The sequence below is a fragment of the Rhyacophila brunnea genome, unplaced genomic scaffold (assembly GCF_057557595.1).
Source record: "Rhyacophila brunnea isolate RB1 unplaced genomic scaffold, BYU_Rbru_1.0 scaffold_4, whole genome shotgun sequence".
NCBI lineage: Eukaryota > Metazoa > Arthropoda > Insecta > Trichoptera > Rhyacophilidae > Rhyacophila > Rhyacophila brunnea.
The window spans coordinates 9,195,189-9,218,452 of NW_028233068.1; the positions used below are offsets into that span (position 1 = coordinate 9,195,189).

The 23,264-nt window shown below is 33.6% G+C and overlaps 2 protein-coding genes across 3 annotated transcripts in view; one reads left to right on the top strand and one right to left on the bottom strand.

Annotated features, from left to right (window-relative positions):
* The window catches only part of LOC147066824 (polyprenol dehydrogenase-like), a 656,880-nt gene that overhangs the window by 97,527 nt on the left and 536,089 nt on the right, over positions 1 to 23,264 (top strand). The window lies entirely within an intron of this gene.
* LOC147066826 (polyprenol dehydrogenase-like) overlaps positions 1 to 23,264 on the bottom strand; it is a 75,647-nt gene that overhangs the window by 1,354 nt on the left and 51,029 nt on the right. Inside the window, exons 2-3 of one of the 2 annotated variants that reach the window (XM_085953834.1) lie at positions 15,955 to 16,156; positions 2,804 to 3,560 (exon numbers count right to left, since the gene is read on the bottom strand). In XM_085953834.1, the coding sequence (XP_085809960.1) occupies positions 2,804 to 3,508 (705 nt within the window). In that variant the 5' untranslated portion in view covers positions 3,509 to 3,560; positions 15,955 to 16,156. Of the gene's footprint in view, positions 1 to 2,803; positions 3,561 to 5,546; positions 5,733 to 15,954; positions 16,157 to 23,264 lie in introns of those variants that run through there. The other variant, XM_085953833.1, reaches the window with a different exon arrangement.

Genomic DNA, 23,264 nt, shown 5'->3' on the forward strand with positions numbered 1-23,264 from the left:
CGGATAACGGGTATGGAGACGTGCCGGGTGGTAGAGGAAAAACAAAGTAATCACATTTAATTAGCTGATGGTGTTAAAACGATTACAAGCTTAGCGCTGTGATTGCCAATCTTTTATATTTGGCGGAACCCTGGAAAGAGTTTATAGATATTAGAAGAAACCCTACCTGGCCGATATACATATTATAGTATGGTCCAGATGGCAGTGGCGAAGGGTGGAGGTAGGCTGTTAAGATCCGCCATAAATAGTGCACATTAAACTTTTTCAGACATACATATTTGTTTTCATTGAAATAAGACTACAATTTACAGATAGTGTAGGTTAGATTTTAAAATTCAATTAAACCCTGAGAAACCAAGCCATAATAGATATTAGTCAAAAAATACATGTCTATCTATAAAATATCTAAAATTATGCAATTAAATCATACATAACTTTGAGTATTTTATAGATAGAATAATATTTTTTATTTATTATAGTTTGGTTTACGCAGGGCTTAATGAATCAAAAAAATGAACCAAAAATATGTGTAATATGTAGTTTTAATCCAACGAAAACAAATAACTATGAATGGAAAATTGTACACAATTTTGTCGTATTGCCCAAATTAGACCAAATCTATTATGGTTTCGTTTAGGCAGGGTTTAATTGATTTTTAAAAACTAACTAATACCATCTGTAAATTGTAGTCTTAGTTCAATAAAAACAAATACATATGACTAACAAAGTTTAGTGTGCACTATTTATAGCGAATCTTAACAGCCTACCTCCACCCTTCGCCACTGCCAGATGGGAACATTCTTGTTCAAATTTATAATTGCAAATTTTCGTATGTTGAAAACTAGTCATAATTTAATATAGTGTAGCTGCAGAATAATAGCGATCAGATATCTTTTGTTTAATGTATCAAATTTCTCTGCAGTAATATATTCCCAGCGAATCAATTTCCAGCAAACAACTCTTAGCTAGATCAGCAAGTTGATTGGCAATATTAGATACGGTATATTATTACATCATATCACATCACATTATATCATTACGGTGTATTAGCCGAATAATCATTTTTCATGGTATCATATTTTCTTACGACTGTAATAATAAATAATATTTCATTTAGCTACTCGATTTAAAACGCTGACTCTATAATTAGTCTAATATGATTATGTAACAGAATTTAATGTTAATGTGTTACCTTTTATTGTATAAATAACGAAGAATAATTTATCTAAATGTCACTCGAATCCAAGTACCTAGCTCGTAACTATCTCAGTAGATTATAATATGTACTATCATTGTATAATATACTATTGTACCGATACGCTGTTAATAACTCTCACCCTGCTACACCGTAGACTGCATTATCATCATCCTCAACCCACACATCGAATACCACAGTAGTGACCCAACAATAGTAAATACATAATTATTACAATACACATATTTATTTATTAACTACAAAATTAACTATTGATCTGTCTTATAATTTCGATAAAAAAATGTTGATGGGGTAAAATGTGGCGTAAATGGCTTTGGTGTTTATTATCTATTTTTTGAAACTATTGTTTATTACTTTTTACAACGTTTTTCTTAGCTCGTATTCTTATTTGTACGGTGGTTCTTTGTCCGGTACAAATCTTGCAATTGATTTGTAACTAACTTCCCGACTAGCTAGACATTTGAAACCTCATATGAAAAATCAAAACACGATGCCAATGCATTTTTTAATACTTTTAGCCATCTTTGAGTACAATTGGATTCATTTTCAGTTAATTCTGTTTTGTATGAAAAGTTATTTCGACACCATTATTGGTTGCTGGTCTGGGGTCCTAGCAACTACGTGCGTTACTATGGAAATCAATATGCATGTCAAGTACAAATTTTTTTTATCGTTTAAGCTAGTCAAGTCAAGTTTATAATATGGTTCAACAGAATTTAAAAATGTTGTGTATAAAAACTTCTTTTTATCTTGTAACTGTGTATATTTATTATTCTGGATGTTGAAAATTTACTTATCAGCAAAAAAAGATATTTAAATATGTTAATGGTGATCGAATGAATATGAACTTAATACTTATATGTATTAAAGATACAAGCAGGGAACTCAGAAATAATGGGAACTGAAATACCCAACGGGTAAGGAGAAGTAGGCATCCGATCTCGAGTAAGGAAGAATACGGGTTAAATTTAAACACGTGTCAAGAATACGTCATACGTCGAATACTGACAACTTCTCTCGGTTTATGCATTGGCGCTCATTTAATATTAGTGTATTACACACACTATTTCACGTCTATAATGGCATGGTTCATTTTCATAGGACACTCACAGATTCTAAATCCTGCGTAAAAATTTACTGTTTTGGTATATAGCCTATCGGAATTCTATTAAATAATCTGTTCTGTGCATACAAGTGTGCATTGTGTACAAATTTTGCATTACGGGGCCAAGGCCTGAACAAAAACGAACCATAAGTGCGAGTGAGTAAGCATTCGGCACGCTTGAATTTAAAAAAATTGAAAACGTCGCCGGAAAAAATGATTTGGCTGATTACATACATTTAAAAACCGCGAGCACGTGTTGCTGAAATTTATTGTTTTTGTGTTAAATATAAAGTAAGTGGTAATTATTTTTAGTTATTTTAATAGAATATATGGTTAACTATGTTGTGTTTAGATTTAATGGTTGTACTGAGAAGCAACACGATGGTATGACGTTTCATAGTTAAGTTGATAATAATATAATTGTTGTTCTACTGTGCGTTATATGCTAGAAACACGGCTGGTAATCATATTAATTTATTTACCTGGGCAAGTTTGGATTGTGAATATCCAGCCGCTTCGTTGTAACACTTCTTCATATTGATGTCATCAAAGAAAATGGGGGTGCTGACGTGCGCGCACGATGACACGTGGACAATCCTGGAGAACAATTCGCAATCCTTCGCGCCTGCCTTCAGACAGTTCATCATCAGATGCGTCAATAGGGCATGGCCCATATAATTAGTGGCCAGCTGATTCTCAAATCCGTCTTCTGTCAATTTATACTCTCCATGCAAGATACCTGCATTATTGACAAGGATATGCAGCTTCTTGTGCTGTGTTAAAAACGTCTCAGAAAATCTTTGTACGGAGCTCAAGGAAGATGTGTCCAGATGAAGAACAGAAACTTTACCTTGCGGGTATTCTAATTTCATGTCTTCTAGCAATTTTTGACATTCTTCTGGACGCCTTACTCCGATGACCACAGTCATTCCGCTGTTCATGAGGCCTTTCACGATTAGTGGACCCATTCCTCTTCCTCCGCCGGTTACTATCGCCACGTGGCCTGGTCTCCGCTGAGGGTTATCTAGCTTGTTCTGTTTTTTGTACGTGACATCTGCCCATAAGGACAGGGCTCCTATCAGTACGGAGACGCATTCGTATTTGACATAATACTGCCAACGTTTGGGCATAATTTTTGACAATGCAGTAGCAAATGCCATTAAAATCAAAACTGCTTTCAATGACATTGTCAAGTAAACTTTTTTCAAAGAAATTTTCTTTGTTACTATTCCGAATGACCTGTAATAAAAATAATGATTAAAAATATATTTCTGCATTGACTGAACTATGTCAAACAGTAAGTATTAATTATATTGAATTTAAAGTGACGGGCTTAGGGATGTGAATGCCAACAAATCGACTAATTTTAAATCCTCCCCCACCACTACGATATAAAAATAAATAGGTACTAGAAATCACACCCTTCAATTAAAATAATTATTACTAACGATAACTGTGATATTATAATATTAGTTATATTTTTTTTGTGCACAAGTACCTACTGTTTGATTGGTTATTAGGATTTTTAGGTATTTAAATATTTGTTTTGAGTAGCCCCACAACAATATCAAAAATATCTATATGTTTCAGACAATTTCATTTGTTAGCACCTATTTTTAAATATTTTTGGATAATTACATATTTTTACATAAATTCTAGGTTTAAGCACATATTTCCTCATAAACACAAAATTTCAATGTTCCTGGACCAATTGGAATAAAAATAAGTACAAAATTAAATAGTGTTTTAAATAAAACTACTGGACTTCAAACACTGCAGAATATTAAAGCTGTTTTGGAATATCCATCAGATGCCTCAGATGTTTCAATTTTTTCTACTTCAGAATTTATATACATTACGCAATAATGACATCTGTAGAATTGGAAAGAAGTTTTTCCATATATATTGTATAAAAATTTGCTAAGATCAAATCGACAAAGATTCACTTTTCGCACGCGTTTTCTGTTTGTCAATAAATAATAAATTAAACTGTTGAAATATTTATATGATTTATTGTAATAAAATTTTTAGCACCTATTTTTGTTTTTAGCACATAATTATGAAATTTCAACAACATATTTTCCAATTATATCTACATATTTTAGGTACATATTATTCATTTTTTAGCACCTAAAAATCCTAAGCCTAGTTATGAGTTATTATGGGTTCCTTTGACATTATTTGCAAAGATTTTGAACTGTTTCGAAGCCATAAATAAAATTATTCTTACCAAAATATGTAACTGACAGGGCCCTAACCCGAGGGCACGGGTTTAGAGGTGCCCGCCGTGGCGGGTTGACTTAGGTAGTTAAACTTGGGTAGTTAAATGAGATTCTAATAGTAAAAAAGTCGCATGCGGCGCTATTTGAATTCACATATATTAACATTCGGAAATATTATGTGGTTGTGCGATGATTGGTATACTTAAATCAGTGGTGCACAACCTATTTGAAAGAAGGGCCAATTTATGAATTTTCAAATTGTTTACGCGCCAAAGTGGATAAAAAGTGTTGAAAAATAATGATATATTTGTACTAGACGAGACATACAATATTTTATTATTTATTACATTTCACCAATCACTCTCCACTCTGCATTTTTTATTTGCACATTTAAGTCAAGTGCCCTCCACCGAAACCCGCCCAGCACCACACTCGTTCTCAATCGTGAAGCATCTGAAACAATTCGTCTGGGAGTGTCCTGGGAGAAGATGCCCAAGACTACGCTCAAAGTGAGCGCTGACTGAGTTTAATGAGTTTACTATAATGCAAAGTGGCAGAGTGAGAAAAGCACAAGGAAATTACGAAATGAAAATGAAATTACGTTGTGTATATAGCAAAGAAAACGAAGCTCATCGAAATCAATTGCTGTCCGTATGATTTATTTTCACAATTGAACTTAAATAATTTATATTTATTAATAACTTAAAGAACTTTAAAAAAAAATTGGTGATAAAGTACTTGTTATTTTGAGCCGCGGTTTATGCATCACTGACTTAAATGATAATATTAAATTATTTTCCTTATTTTCTGATTATAATAAAAATGGTTATTTATCCAATATGACGAAGGGTCGTACGTTAACTTGGCGACCACAAAATTGGGTCGCTATCAGTGATTCATATTAATATGATCCCGAGCGCTGACAACTCAATCATTCAAAAGGATTCATTTACAAATATAACTAAAAATCAGTAGAGTCAATTAATTGTCCAGGGGTACTTACTGGGGGACAGTGGTGTCTCCTTGATGATGCACTCACTAACTAAAAATGAACATATTTTTACAAAATTATAGTTACAAGTAACAAAAAAAAATGTTGGGTTGATAAGAATAACTGTCTTTATTAAATGCACTGCTAACGCAATTGCATTTAGAATATTATGTTAACCTACGTAGTATGAATGACAATGAATAATGTAGGTACCTACGACGAATACACTATTAACGGTTACAATACACATATTGCAAATATCAAAAGGGTCTATCATGACTTGGCGCAGCATTCTTGGCGCCGCCAACTTGACGACACCAATTTGGCATATAATTAAATTATTAATTATTTTATATTACCAAACGGTGTAATATTATAAAGCACTAAAAACTATAAGTGCAAGAACGTAGTGGTCGCGCGGGGACGGCGCGGCGGCGTCTTGCGAAACTCAAACGTATAACCGTGTGTAAAATGTATGTAGACAGTGTCTTTTTTGGGGCATAATACACACGGTTATACGTTTGAGTTTCGCAAGACGCCGCCGCGCCGCGCCCGCCAAATGACTACGGCCGAGCACTAACAGTTTGATAATATTTTGTATATTAAATTCTTTCTATTATCGATATGTTACCTATATTAGAGACATGTTAACGACATAATATGTATATTTTTTTATGTATTTCCCGCGGAACAGATTAATAAATATACATGTACAAGCCATCGCCATGGACCAAGGTTTTGAACTAGGGTAAGTTTTGATGACAGTTTCTCAAACGAGTATTTTCCGACTAACTTTCTTCAAGGTAAGCTCGCCTTTCATTCTCTTGAAGCTCGTAGGTCTCTTCTGCTCGTAAATCATTTTTTCCCTGCTCTCACGTGGTATAGTTTTCAATCCCGATATTCTGGAAAATTTGAAATTTTATGCACCCGTCAATTACATGCGTGGTTGCAGCAATGACCTATTTTGGGCGAAAGCTGTTCCTCATGAGGCTCACCAGGCACCAATAGCGAGGGCTGTGCGGCTGGTCAATGCACTCCCTAGAGATTTAGACATTTTTAGCGATACATTATGCATTCTGTTTTTAAAATTCTATTTTATTGTTTAATTTGTTTTTTTTTGAATTATTGTTTTTTTTTTTAATTTTATTTTCCATAAAATTATTTTTTGCTTTGTTTTTTTCTCCAACTTGTTTTTTCTTTAGTTGATTTACTTGTAATTTTTATTATAAATGTCATGCTGTGAACGTGTTGAATTAATAATTTGTTATGTGCTCAATGTGTCTCTTTTAAATAAATAAATAAAACTGAAATATGTATAATAGAGCGTACCCACTACCAGGGGTCTAAATGGACCGGAACGCACCGGAGCGCCGTTCCGGGTCATAAATGCTCAAAATTATCGCTCCGTCTCGTGAAAATATTAAATTGACCCTCTGAGCGAGATAATGTCATAATAAAAAAATCACACATTTTTTAAATAAATAAGAGTAGGTATACAATTAGATAACAACGTTAATATTATCGTAAAATAATCGAGCGCTCCGGTTCGTAGAATTTTCCATTTCCAGCGCTGACTACCCTTAATATTGAATGCACGTTACATTTACGTGACAACCTTTAGTGCATATTATTATTACACAGGCGTAAAAATAACATAAGTTTATCCCACATTTATTCACACTCTAGATCAGTAGCTCGTTATAGGTACTTAACCCACTAAGGTAAGCCAGTCCCCATTAATTTTGTGTTCCCTAGTATTTCCCTGTCCCCGAGGTGGCAGTCGTCCAGTTAGCAATCACGTAGTGGTGATAGTCTATGATATCGTCAACTTGACCACGTCAATTCGCCTTAGACGCGTAAAATATTATCGAAATACTGGTGTAATTAATATTTTGATTACATCAATTTGTTGCAAGTAGGTACCTATCTGATAGGTTTATTATTGCACATGCCTTATGTCACTATAGAACCTTTACTTTATACATATATTTTTTGTAGTGCAAAAAGAATTCTAACTTGTTTGATATAATATGCATACGACGTACGCGTTTATAATATGCATATATATTTTACTGACGCGACAAGACAATGAGTATTTTCGACAGGAAATTTGTGTCTCACTATTGGATCTTTTCTATATTTTTGCGGCGCCAAGTTGACATTCATACAGATATCAATAGTCGATCTATCTTGGAATCTAATCGGCGGCTCCAAGATAGCGAAGCCAAGTCGTCGTAGACGTAAATGCCTAAAATGTACCAGGTGAGTGCAGTGACGTCCCTGACAAAATGCCACCCCTGGGCAGCGCCAAAATGTCGTCCCATTTTTTTATACAGTATTTTGTATCATTCGTGCAATTGTAGTTTCTGGTCACCATGGACGTCGAAGGGCAACGGAAATAAACTAGACATCGCGAAATCGATAAAAAAATACAGTCCTATTAAACCTTGTATGTTAATTTATACATTTTGTTTCCAAACAGTGAATTGAATTGTTTAATGGAAAGATATTTTCGTTATTACTAAGCTTAGGTAGCTATTTACATATATACCGAATAATTTTCCACGATTTGCCGCCCTTCGAGTAACTGCCGCCCCCAAGCGACGCTCAATCTGCCTACCCCTACGGGACGTCACTGGGTGAGTGCACATATTCCCATTAATCAATGTTGTCGTCAAACATCATCTTAACTAAATGGCGTCGCCAAGTCGGTGGCGCCAAATTGGCGGCTCAAAATTATTTCATTCCCCTTTTAGAAGGCATATTTCAAAGATTTAAATAACGTTAAATTAAACAGTAAAGCAAAAAGTTTGACAACTAAAAAAAGCAACTGACAGACTGACAAGGCCATTTGTTTTTACGTTACATTGTGTTGAAATATGTTTTGATAGGGAAATAAAAACTATTAATGGCAGTGGTAGGTGACTCGATATTAGTACGCCTAGTAAATTTGATTGTAAAAAATGTCGAAACTTGTTTCAAAAGGTATAAGTAATATAATTTAATGTACTATTAAAAAGGATACATTATCAAATGACAGTATATGGGCCTCCACAATATGGAGGTTATCTTTACGTTTTTTTGAAAATGAGAAATGGTTTTTAGAATTATCTAATCGGTCCATACGTCCATACTTAGGATCCAGGCAGACATTAAAAAAAACAGCTTTTAGAATCCTCAGTTAAAAAGAAAGTTCGGTTCATGTCATTGATATACTACTAGATGAGCAGTTCCCATACAAGTGTCATTTTAAAAATGTACCACAAAAGATATAACGAATATCGTCTTATAATATTTACTTGTAGGTACAATGCGTTAAGACCGTTAACATGGATTCCCGAATTTCACCCGTATTGCCCTGGCTGTAAAACTAAATTTGCGTTCTTGGAATAGTGAACCTAAGGGTGGCTGCAACGCAAAACAGACAGAGCAAGTCGTCATGCGCTGACTATTAGTTAGAGTAAGATGCAAGCTAGACCGGGCTTACTCAGTAAGTTTTAACAAAGGCCGACTCGCTGAAAATCGGGCGTCATTTTAAGAAGCATATGATTCATCCAGTAGTATATCAATGGTTCATGTTGAAAAATCGAACCGCGTCCGGTTCGAGGTAGTTTTCAGTTAAAAAATATATTTACCTACTTACATAGTTATGTATTATGGATATTTTATTTGTATAGTCAGAATTTTTGACTAAGTCAAATTTTTATTTTTATTTTAAACATTACGCCGGAGCATAATATAATAATTAATAATAATAAAAACATTTCACCGTGGCACAGTTCGCCGTAAGCTTTCTTATCGGAAAGAGATGAACGTATACTATACGGTCTCCAGTTTTATTAGATTAAATATGAACATTAATTCAATTTTCATAACTGATTTTGGCAAAATTCATGAATTCAAGAATGAAACCTAACCTAACATAACAAATAATCCAGTACCTATACCGTTTTTTTTCCAAAATTTGTTTGTTGTTGACTTCCTGTAAAGTGTAAACTGACAAGAACCGTGTTTTATTTAGACATGAATTTTATGTCAGTACTATACGACCCATTGAAGTTGGACACAGATAATCTGTCATTGCTTTCAAAAGTTTTAAAATATTTATATTCGTTCCTTCATTTGCCGCCCTTTATTGAGTGCCGCCCTAAGTAACGCATGACATGCCTACCACCATGGGACGTCGCTGGCATTACGAGTGGGACAAAAAACGGATTCCCACCCAATAACAGCTTGTTTTAAAAGGACACCGTTTAAAGTAATGGATTTTTTGATAGATTTGTATCTAGGGATATATTATTACATACAAATTTTCGGCTACTCCTTAAGACTTCGTCTAAAATCTTTTTGAAGCGGGCGCCGCTGGAAAAATCGCCGATCACATTATACATTTACAATAACATACTTAGGTACTCGATGGAAGCCACTGCACACATTGTATACCTGTATAATTATTAGGCTGTTTTTTTATTCAATATAAAAGGTATTTTTATCGATTGCATCTGATAATATTGTGAATAATTTGTCCCATTTCAACACAAAAATAACGTTTTTTATAAGTATAGAAAACCTTTGGAACCTTGCCTCAGTCTTGTCTTGCTGTTATTCACGTGAATCAAATGACTCAAAATTGTTTGAAGAGAGCTTTATTCCCCATTTACACGTGCATGGTTTACTGCTGCTTACAGTACATATTATCGCGGTCATAACAAGAAAATGCACCTGTAAACACGTATTATCGTGAAAGTTGCATGCATGGATCAAAAAAGTTTGACGTTTACTAATTATCACGACCGATGAAATAGCATAATGCAAAGATGACAACGCGTCTCGCTTACGCTTGAAGAATGAGCTTGACGAATGGTGTACCTAGCACTATTAGGATTCAAATACATTATCATCACGCTATGTGCTGTCACGGCGACAAATTTAATCTATGGTTTCGTCACTACGCAGAATATTTTGAATGATCACTATCTTTATAAATTCAATGATGGGGAGGGCCAACTCTAATGTAATATGTAGTATTTTGAATTATTATTCATTATTCATGCTAATTTCAATTAATTTTAACAGTTGCTACGTGTGCGTACATAGATAATATTTTTAACAGAACCCAATCTGCAGACTATAGATACCTAATAGATAATAATGCAATAGAAAATCCATAGAAAAAACCACTAAAAACGAAGAACACGAGATTTTGACATGAGTCGAAAATGTGCTACGGGAAGAAAGTATCAGTTTGATGACATTTTAAATAAAAACGACATTACACACTTTTTTCTCGTAGCGGCAGCATACTGTGACTGCACGTGATAGCGTATAACGTGATCATAGTGTATTTGAACCTTAATGCGTTTGAAGCATTACGTGTAAACAGTTATGCGGGAATGATAGAGAATATGGAGAATCCGGGAATCGGAAATCGGGAATCAGGTATCGGGAATCCGGGGATGGGGGAATGGGACTGTTCGACAATCAACAACCGACAACCGGGAATCAGGAATCGAAAATCGGGAATGATGGAAAATCCGGGAATCGCTAGTAATGAGGAATTAGAGAATGGAGAAGAGTAGATTTAATATTATGTTAACTCATCTAGTGCTAACACCGCGACTGGCGCGTTTGGAGTACTTGGCCATTATATATAATTAACGTGTTATTTAAATGTGGTAATTAAAAGGTCAACAGTGATTGTATGGCATATAATATAGGGAATAAAGAATACGAAATATTAAATGAGGAATAGGATATTAAAATATAATACACTAATATACGTCTGGGTGAGGTTTTCATTTAGTTAATATCTTAAAGCCCACTAATTGGTGATTTTTTATGATTCTGCATCTATTCTTCTAATTAGAATGTTTTTTGATTTAAAGTTTTTAAATCTATAATTATTTGAAATGTGCATTTTATGTATAAAAAAAAATATTTCAATTAGGAAATTCCAAAAGAGAATAGGTAATATATACCTACCTAATAGAAAATCACTAATAGAAATTATGGAAATGGGTATAGTAGGTACTTATTAATTGTTCGTGATTTTCCAATAATATATACTCCGGATGCCCTGATCCCTATCCTATAATCATCATTCTCCATTATCCATTGCTTTTTCATGCCTTACTCACCAATTTCTATTAATTAATTCTTACATAATTTTCTCTTGATAATATATTTAGACAGTTCTAGCCTGTATATCTTTACGATAATATTATCAAATATTGTAATAACGTGGTTAATTATAAATAATAAAATTAAAAAACAAACACAAAAAAAGTATACCCACCTAATTATTATAATCTATATTATTTATTAAATTTGTTGTGACTTCAGCAAATTGTATTTGATTACTTGTCTCGTCAGCCATAAGTAACTATGTGGCTTTGCCTATAAAGTTTTAAATATATTTTTTTATTTCTATAAACAAATTTAGGTCATAATAATTCTCTTGAATATGAGATTGTTGTTCAAAAATTTAATGCATGGATGTATCTTTGACCAATGGTTGTATCTAGAACGGCAATAAATCAACGGTTGCTATTCATATCACACTACTATAAACCAGTGTTGTGCATATTTTTTCCACCCCGAGGGATGTTAGAATTTTGAAAACTAAATCGTCAATAAAAATGTAATAATTATGTTTTTTCTATTTTTACAGAAGCGCCATCTGCCGAAAGTATTTACTATAAACATACCACATGAGTTCAAGAGAGTTCAATAGTTTTGGCGGAAAATATGACGTAGTACAGCTACACTAAGCGAGAGTCTATAAAATGTGACCATCTAATTTTATCATATTAATATGTTGCCTGTCCCCTGGGTTTCGAGACATTTTGACCCTGTGGACCGTCTGCTTTGAAGACAGTGGATGAGATCGGTCGCCGCTTGACTGATAAAACAGGTGAGTGCTGTTCATATGAGTACCCGAGACAGCGAATAAGCATATACATCTAAAGAGGTAATGCAGTCGCTGTTTTAGGTATGTACTCTTGAGGTGTCCAGGGACTGGAGGAGATATTTTATATACTTGGGGAAACCTAGTAGGTATATCAATAGTTTTATAATTACTATTTTTATATCATTTAATTTTAGATCTTTTGACAGTTATTTTGTTAAACTTTTTATTATTATTGTTGTTTCTCTATATTTATAATTTATTAATTATCCGTATAATAGCACCTGTCTTGATCCAGATTTCCTTCTGATTAGCGACGGACAAAATATCGAGAGCGTCGACAGCTTCAAGTACCTGGGGGTACACATCACGGGAGATGGCATTTTACAGAAAGAGCTCGCTATCCGAATGGGAATGGCTAGAGCAACATTCAACTAAATGCGGAATGTCTGGGACTCACGATTGTACTCGTCAAAACCAAATGCCGTCTATTCGACACTTGCATTCTGACGGTGTTACTTTACGGTAGCGAATCATGGCGCCTTACGAAGGCTCAGAGCAACCGTATACTGAGCTACGAAAACAGATGTTTGCGACGAATACTGGGTGTGCGGTGGTATGACTTTAGGAGCAACGAGGAGATAAGTGAATGCACCATGCAGCCTCTCATCGCGCTGAAAGTGAAGAGGCGACGTTGGACCTGGCTCGGCCACGTGCTGCGGATGCTAGAAGAGAACCTCAACCTGGCTTGCCTGTTCTTCAAGCCGACCGGATTCCGGCGTCCTGGATGGCCCCTAAATCCTATCTACAGAGTGTATACGGTGGAGCTACGGGATGCTGGTTTGACCTGGAACGAAGCGAGAAGACTGGAGAGCGACAGGGATTCTTGGAGGCGCCGAGTGGTTTCCATATGCTCCAATTAAGGGGCGGATATGGCCAAAGAAGATAATTATCAATGCAATATAATATGTATTATATTGTAACAGTTGTTTGTAATAATAAAATACAAAATATTTATTGTATTAACATTCTTTTTATTTTTCATTGTTTTTTAGGATAATTATTAAAAATATTATAATCTTGTCTTTGTGTTGAATTAATTAATTAACAAACTTGTCCGTCATGTGTTTCCCCCCCCCTAATATATTAATATATGTATAAAGTATTGAAACTACATTATGATGCAAAAAATGGTTGACATATTAATATTTCCAGTGTTAGAAAGTATGCCAAAATATTTGTAGATATCATTCATTTACATTGAAAAATTGAGTATATTATAATATCGTATTGTTATGAATAAAATGTTTATAATTTTTCATTCATGGCTGTTATAAATTATGCATAAATACTGTAACACTACTCTTTAATATATTTTTTTTAAATATAAAACATATGCCACATGTTTTTTTTTCGATCTAGAACCCATTACGTCTACATGTCGCTGCGTTTTACCCCCTGTACACCACGCAGGTAATATTCTACCTCTACCTGATGGCGCATGTCGCGTTCAACCCCCTTCGACGCTTCCACCGTAGAGATTCTATGAGGCAGCAAGCGGAGTATACCCTGCGCGGCGTATAGAGGGGTTAAAACTCAGCGACATGTTGACGAAATGGATTCTGGCAGTAACCCGGCTCTCACATCAAAACTCGTCTCGTCTGCAACGTGTCGAATACGTCGATGTGACGTCATTGTTATTCGCAAAACACACGTTGCCAAATGGAGCTCCGCAGATTGTTCGAATGAGAGTTTTTAGTTTGAAAAAAAAAACATCTACTGTTGCAATCGACAAGTTGCATGCTTTTCGGTCTACGAGTAGAAACATCTACGAATTGGTCATTCCTTTATAGGTGCGCCGATCACTGCATCTAAATATCTATACGTTTCGAAGGTTACATGCGACTGTCGCTAGGTAGATGTGCGCGGTCTTCATAATATACAACACCGGATCGATGTTTTTTCGAAGGTTTGATTTATGGCTGTGCGGCAGACGAGGCGAGTTTATATGTGAGAGCCGGCTTAGTCATCAGCATCTCGATAGATAATGTTAAAAATTCACATACTTCTTAACAACTCCCATTGTTGTTTAATCAATCTTTTCATCAAAACTGTGCATGTTACAAACACCAATGATACAATAATTATCATTATAAGATACTATGTAACGAGATTAACTCGATATAATATAATAGAGAGGGTACTATTAAATGTTGATTACACTATATTCTCTACGTTGATAGCATTGCATACATTTTTTTTTATAAATACAAATGAAAGTGGATCTGCTATTTATTGACCTCATGGTTTAGTTACTCATTTTCATATTAAATATTATTTACCACTGTACCTACGCGATTGTTTATATCAATAATGATGCTTTATAAAACATAAACACTAGGGATTGCAATACTGGTATTCAATTATTTATCGATACCGAAATACCGGTTTCAAAAATCAAATATACCGGCATTTTCGGTATTAACGAAAACATACACGTTTATATATTTTTTTTATAATGAATTTAATGAAATTTTTTTATTACTTACTACTATATTATTGTATATTTAATTTAATGTATAAGTTTTAGGAATACTGCCAAAATGCAAATATATTGACTGAAACCAACAAAAGTTAAATAATATTAAAACAAAATCTGTCAAATATATAGAATTGTCGTGATGAATTAATTAATATAGGTATTTCAAAAAATAAAACATTTATGGCAAATATTTCCATTTATTCTATAAATTTACTATTGATCCAACGTTGGGTACATCCAACAAACGTTGAATTTTAGAGAGATTTTCCTTCACCCATACTTATAGTATGTATACAAATTAGTAGTTCTAAATTATTATGAACTTACATATTATTATATATAGGGGTCAACATAATAAATGTAGATAGGTTGCTATAAAACAGTATTTTTAATAGATTTTAATAGTTATATTTATTGACATGCACTTCTTTTTTCTATAATGTTTTGACAAATACCGGTATTTAATAATAAATACCGAAATACCGGTATTGATATATTCATTCGGTATTGCAATTCCTAATAAACACGAAATGAATGTGTTTTTATCGCATTTCGTTTAATTTTAAGTTAAATTTCAAATCTTAAGAGTGAATAATTCTGCTACAATTAAATATGTAATACCTACAGTCAATTTAATCAGTTGGTTTTATTAACCTTTTTCAACTTCACCTTTATATTATATAGGTATATCTTCATCTGCACCTAAGAATGATTTTCTTCAACATCCATTGTCTTCTGTTTATCGCATCGTCTCCCGGTGAAGAATTATTTTTTCTTCTTAAAGGAAAGAAACAGCAGGCTGTTCGACTATGTAACTCTTCATATGAACTTTAGTTGTAGTATAGTAATCAAAATAATATTATATGGTTTTAAGTTTGCAAATTGAATTACAGAATAGACACAGGATAGATAGATACAGGTAGAATGTCCACAATATAGTAAGCAAAATACATACTTTGAAAATCACATACGTTTTAAATTAATAATATAATACAATGGTGAAAATCCTATAGGTACGTGTCGTCGCTAGGGTTGTCAACCGTTTCAGTTTTCCCGGGATTTGATCCTGACCCAGACGACGGGTAGACCACAACCAGGGCGCACGATGATCCGAAATTTTAAAACCTACCAATTTTTTTTTCAAAAGAGGTAGATTAGATCGAAACGCAGGATCTGTAAAATTAAAAAAAGGTAAGTCTGGCGAGGGAAATACGTTATACGGGCACAGAAATTTTTGCACGATGGCCGAAGGCATGCCAGCAGAGGCACCTAGCGGAAAAATATGAAGCTTCCAATTTGAATTTTTTTTTTGATAATTTACAATTTCAACTGTATTTATTAATATATATGTATCTGAAAACATTAAAAAGATTTTTAAAGTCAAATATTATAAACTTACAATTGTAAAAAAATGTGAATTTTGTACATATTTATGTCACGTCTAACGTTATTATTACATTATATTTATGATCATATTAATTATTAAAATGTAGTTTATTAAGTTTTCAATTTTCGTGTAGATTTTTGACTAATTCATTGTTTTAATATTTTTTATATTTATTTTAAAAAACATCGATATTTATAAAAATATAAATGCGTATAACTTGAAATCCTTTTTATTTACATCAAATTTTATTTTGGGTATGTATGGTCCCAATATTGAAGCTTGATTTTTTTAAGTCAACGATATTTGACTTCAAAAAAAAACTTCTTAACGTTTTCAGAGACATATTTATTAATTAATACAGTTGAAATTGTAAATTATCAAAAAAAAATGTCTCAAATTGCAAGCTTCGAATTTTTCCGCTAGGTGCCTCAAGGTGTCAGCTTATAATGTCATGAGTCCCATGTTAGAATCCTGGATCTGGCAAATACAGGTTGTTTTTCAATTTGTATTTGGAGTCAGAGCATTCTTCTAATAGGTTGAGGAAGTGGCTAACATCCATGTCTCGTAAAAACAAATCTGTTAATACAACCTCCACTCTGTGGAGATCCATATGATCATCTAATATTTTTATACATATATTATTATCTGTATATTTATTTATTACTACATACAAAAGTGAATATCATTGTTGATATAATTTTATGCGAGGTATTCAGGCAAAGAGGAGTATCAGTATAGTAAAGATTGCAAAAAATTGCAAAGTTATAAAACGTATACTCTACCAAAGTAATGATAATTGGTAATACATACATCTCAAAGATTTCATAGAATTATTAAAATAATGGTTTTTACCTATCACAAATCAATATTGAAGTAATTTTTATAATTATATTATTATCTGCTTGAACGAAATCAATAATCTCAATCTTCAATCTTATTATTGTTAATTGTTGACGCATTTATTCCTTGTCATCATAGATTATCTACATTCAAAAAGGAATTGTATCATAAATACCTACAATTATTATTATTCTGTATTGTTTGATCAATTTATATTAAGCGAAAAATGATTAACTCGACATAGATGTACCTACGTACGTACTAGAGGTGGGAAAACTGGTCGATTTTGAAGACTAAGTATACTTATTACTTAGTATCGAAACTTGTTCCAAAATACTTACTAGTATTTGAGATATTATATAGAGCGTTTGGCGTGCAAAGCTGTGTCAGTGTTTTTTAGAAGTCATTTTTATTGTTTATATAATTATTATCCATTTAAACAATCACTCATAAAATTTGAATTCAGTTTATAAGTTCCAATTATAACACTAAAAAATCGAGAAACTCGACGTGACAAAACCGGATAGACGCGAAAATACTTATCAGTCTCATACTCAACTGGAACTAAAACTAGCTCCATATTATCACCATAAAACGAACTTGTCACCATTTCTGTCCTTCACTATACCAACTTTACAACTGGGGAGAAAGGAAGAGAAATGACGCCAATGACAGTTGAGTATATCACGGCTCGACTTACGTGTATTATGTTATCTCGCTCGCGCGCATTTAATGTCAATGGTATTGAAAGTCTACCAACAGTACCAACTAGCGAGTCGCGGCGATGATCTCATCGCATGCGTTCGAACTTCAAACAAGTTTTTTGGAATAAGTTTATTGGGCCACACGTACTGAGTATGTGTAGTAGCATGCCGAAACATGAGCACACAAACTGGTGTCAGTATTTTTAACTCACCTCTAGTACGTACACTCAGGAACGTCCAACCTCCAATCCGTCGATCGCGGGTTGGATTTTTGAAAGATTTAGGAATCGAGTATGACGCAGACGTAAATATAGAAAATAATAATATACTCTTTCACGTGTTTCGGTTTATCTTATATTTCTTCACACTTAAAAATCGAACCTTCTGAGAACCATACCTAGAAGGTAATGCACTTTGTTTCTGTTCCCTGTGCTGTGACGTCCCGTGGGGGTAGGCAGATTGAGCTTCGCTTGGAGGTGGCAGTTACTTGAAGGGCGGCAAACTGAGGGAAATCATTTGGTATATATATAAATAACTACCTAAACTGAGTAATTATTAACAAACATATGGTTCCTTTCAAAAATTCAGCTCATTGGTTTGAAACAAAATGTATAAATTAGCTTAAAAGGTTTAACAGGACTTTAATTTTTGTCGGTTTTGCGATGTCAAGTTTACTTCCGTTGCCCTTCGACGTCCTTGGTGACCAGAAACAACACAAGCACGGATATTAAAATATATTGTATAAAAAATTGGGACGGCATTTTGTCTAAGGACGTCACGTCTGGCTGAACAGTTGTAGCTGTCAGTATATTATTGATCATTATACCTATCTATTTTTAATGTATCAAATTATTCGACTGCAATAATAAATTCCCAGCGACTCATATACCGGTAAACAACTGTTTACCAGTATCAGCAGATTGATTGGCGATATTAAATACGGTATCGCAATGGAAAATTAGTCTTATAATTATTCCCATAGTATCATATTATATTATGACGGTAATAATCAATAAAATTCACAGCTACTTGTATTTAAACCGCTGACTCGTTCAATATAATGATAATATACTAGAATATAATGTTTAGGTATTACTTTCGACTGTATAAATTTCGAATAATGTTTTATCAAAATGTCACTCGAATATACCTTTCCAGTCTGTTACCATCGCAGTCTCTATATCACTTCGCCCAACATCTGATTGTACCGAGATGCGGACCTCGGATCCGTACCTATCATAAGTTTAGTATTGTTACATAACTGCTGTAACATACTATTGTACCAACCATTACGCCTAATAAAATTCGCTCCTGCAAACATCTTCGACTTCTTCATCCTCAACACCATAACCCACACATCGAACACTACATAGTAATAAAAATAAGTTTAATATGGACAATCTAATTCGCTGCAAATTATTGACGCATATAATTTTAAATCGTCTGCAAGGAGAAAAAACTGGATTCCATTTATAACATTGACAATGACATTAATAATTATAAGGAACATAATTGGGTCAAGATTTGATCTTTGGGGAAATTGAATAATATTATATTGAGATTTAAATTTAGTGTGACTTACAAGTTAACCGCCAGAAATACTCCTCACTGTTCCGTGATCCGCGAACAGAATATAAAACAATATAAACAGATAGGTACGTATAATATAAAGTGTTTTTATTTTAAATTGCATTACAATAGACCACATAGTCAAATTTTGTATTTTCGAGAAGTTTGCTTTTATTAATATTTGTTCGTGTAGACATGTTATAGGTGTGTATGTATATTAAATTATAATAAATAACATATTTTAATGGGACATACTAACATTATAATATAGTATAAGGGATGTCGACGATAAGAAAAGGGAAGTCTATAATGAGTTAAATATGCACAAATTAAAAATAATGCATATTATTTTAATATTACGTTTGAAATCGTCTGGAACGCACCGGCCTGCAGCTGCAGTTCGTAAAATCTTCGAGACTACTGCTCCTTCTCGTGGAAAAATTAAAAAAAATGCGCTCAGGGGCCTTATGTTGTAACTTGCGAGTTGAAGTCGCCCGGTCGACATGACGTCATATGACATCATTGTGACGTACTACCGGAGTGATGATAGCATTCGACAAATTAACGCTACTCAAATACTGGCGTTATTAATTGTCCTCATACACAAATAGGTGTTTCAGCATAATAATATCTACGGTGAACCGTGTGCTTGGGCGGCTCGCCTCGATGCGCGTATTGAGCTTACGTCACAATTACGTCATGTCGTCGGGTGACTTCATGTCACAAGTTATAACATAGGGCACCAGTTATTATGAATTATTATACTGGATTAATACTGGAATTATTATGAAAATCATTACATCTGTTTACATTTTTTAATAAAGTTTAATAAGAAACTTGAGATGTGGTATACGCTTAGACTATAGATACATCTAGACGCCACCCATTGCATTGCTAAATGAAGCTGCGTGCCATGCCTTTTGTTCGTAGGCGAGCGAACGCATTCGTATACAAACGTTTGAGACCATAGACCATTTCGCTAGTGCTCGCACTAGACGCTCAGAATTAAAATATAATTTTCTATTTTTTTTACGTTATATATTATTTTTAAGCGGTCAAAATGCAACCATTAGGTAAAGATGTCCATAATTTAAGTTATTTTAAAGAAACACTAGGTCACTTGATATTAAAATATATAATAATATACAAATAAATTATCACGAACATGTATCAACTTCCATATGAAACGTAATACCATCTTCTTGCTTGTCAGTACGGCTACCACATTTAAATACAGTACACACAACCATCTTTTCTACCTAGCAATTTTAGCAACACGCGCTCGCAGGTTATCGACACTTAGCTATGCAACAAACTAAGATTTGGTGGCGACACCATAGAAAACCATCTCACACATCTGTAAACCTTTTATCTTACTCTAGCGCGGGTCGCAGAGATTATAAGAATGCCGAATACTTTCTCACTCGCACTTATGCATCGTTGTTACAAACAATTATAACATTTTATGTTGTTTCGTTACAAAGTTTTAGGCGATGTTAATAATATATAAGTAACATAAATTCGGATTAGTGAGAGTTTTGTACTATTTCATAGGTTTCAGAATTCCAGGATTCGCTTTCCGACATGTTCAGTGTCTCTGAATATTGTATGATATTCAGTGCTCGAAATAGAATATTTTACGAACCGGATCGCTCGATAAGTTTACGAAAATATTAACATAGTTATCCAATTTATCTAGCTCAGATTGACAAATATTTTATTCCATGAGATGGGCTGATAATTTTGGGGATTGTATGAACCGGAACGGTCCATTTAGACCTCTGATGATATTACCAATTCAACTAAGTAAACGATCGTCAAATTATATATGATTAATAATTTTAGTACAAAGAAATGGCGTCCTGTGGGGGTAGACAAACCTTACACTGCAAGTTGAGTAGGTATATAAAAAAAAACTCGCATATGCAAGAAAAAAGGTTTAGCAGCTTCTGAATTTTATGACGTGTGCGCATGTGCAGTAGAACGATAGTGACAAACCTGCCGAAAAAAATACGAACTACACCGCGCCGAGCATTTTGACGTTTACCAATTTTTACAACTTGTCGAATAGCACCACACAATGACAACGACGTGTCTCGCATACGCTTGAAGAATGAGATTGGCGAGACAGTCAGCACTTTTGCATGTTAACAGGTTATTATCGAGATAGTTTAATTTACACATGGTTGGTGCCAGTAAAGTCATGCATGTGTACATGTGCTTTTACTTCCTTTCGATTCTTTATAATAATATGTAATAGCATTTATAATTCAATGTTTTATTATACTTACATAATATATAATAATATAATTCATGACCAAGTATATAATACTAAACTCCAGTTGATGGAAATTAAAATTAATACTACCCCAAACGCTGGTGGTCACTAGGAAAATCGCATGACGAAGAGAACACTGAAGAATTTCGACTCGCTGAAGTGACCAAGAGACACCAAAGGATTCTCTCTCCTATTATTTATCCCCAGAAGTGCGGAGTGCAGAAAATGATGACATAGGATTGTCAAAGGGGACGGAGCTGTTTTAGTCGGTTACCTTAGCAATACAAGCAAAAGGAATAAGAATACATAATTACAAGATAAAGAGAACTTTTTATATACAACGTTTTTAAATTTTCTGTTGAATTATTATGCTCAATATGCTCAAACTTGTACTTGACATGAAGTAAAGAAAAAACAAACAAACAAACAAACAAATATAGAATACTGAAATGTCATTTTGATTTCCATAGTAACGCATGTATATATTAATAATTTAGTTGCTAGGACCACCCCTTAGCAACCAACAATAGTCTTTTACTTTTTACGGATTTTCTGAAATAACTTTCCATACAAAACAGAATTAACTGAAAATGAATTCAATTCTACTTAAAGATGGCTAAAAGTATCAAAAGAATGCATTGGCATCGTTTTCTGATATATTCTAAAAGTTTCAAATGTTTAGCTAGTCAGGAAGTTAAAAATCGATTGCAAGATTTGTACTGGACAAACAACCACCGGACAAACAAGAATACGAGCTAATAAAAATATTGTAAAATACCATAGATTGAGGGTGCTTGATAGAAATTCAATTGACAAAATTGTCAGAATTTATGGATGTTTTGAATATTAAGTGCAGACTTTGAAAGATATTTCACTAGTAGCATTTTTGCACTGAGCCATCAATTTAAATATCACCTTTAGACTCTTCGGGGCTTAATTTTTTTTATCTATAATGAGCATGATCTAGCTCAGCGATGGTAAATACGTGACACGCGTGCTTAACTTGGCACGCTAAAAGTTTTCGACAGCGCGCCAAAAAAAAATCCTTTTATTTTTTAATATTCAAAACGTTTCCTAAATTCCATCAAACAACAATTTTTCTTTCAGGATTAAAAAAAAAGAAAAGTTAATAAAAATCATCAACTATCCAAGCATATTCGATATGGAAAATTTCTTTTCTTACCCTCTTGATTGGATGCAATTAGAAAATGCATATTTGGACTGTTAAAAATGGTTGGAAAATTATTTGTAAACGTACGAGCATGTATTGAAGAATTGGAATGTCATCAGCTTTCTCAAATCAATGAATCGGAATGCTGAATTGAAAACATAATAGTATTAAAAACATGGAGAAGCGTGCCTGATACTTTTACATCTTCATTTTGTGTGTATCATTTTTTTTATACATTCAATAAATGTGATTTAGATAATATCATATTGTGTACACCTAAAAAGAAATGGCGCCATGAATTTAAAAAGAAATCGGCTTATTTTGGCACGCCG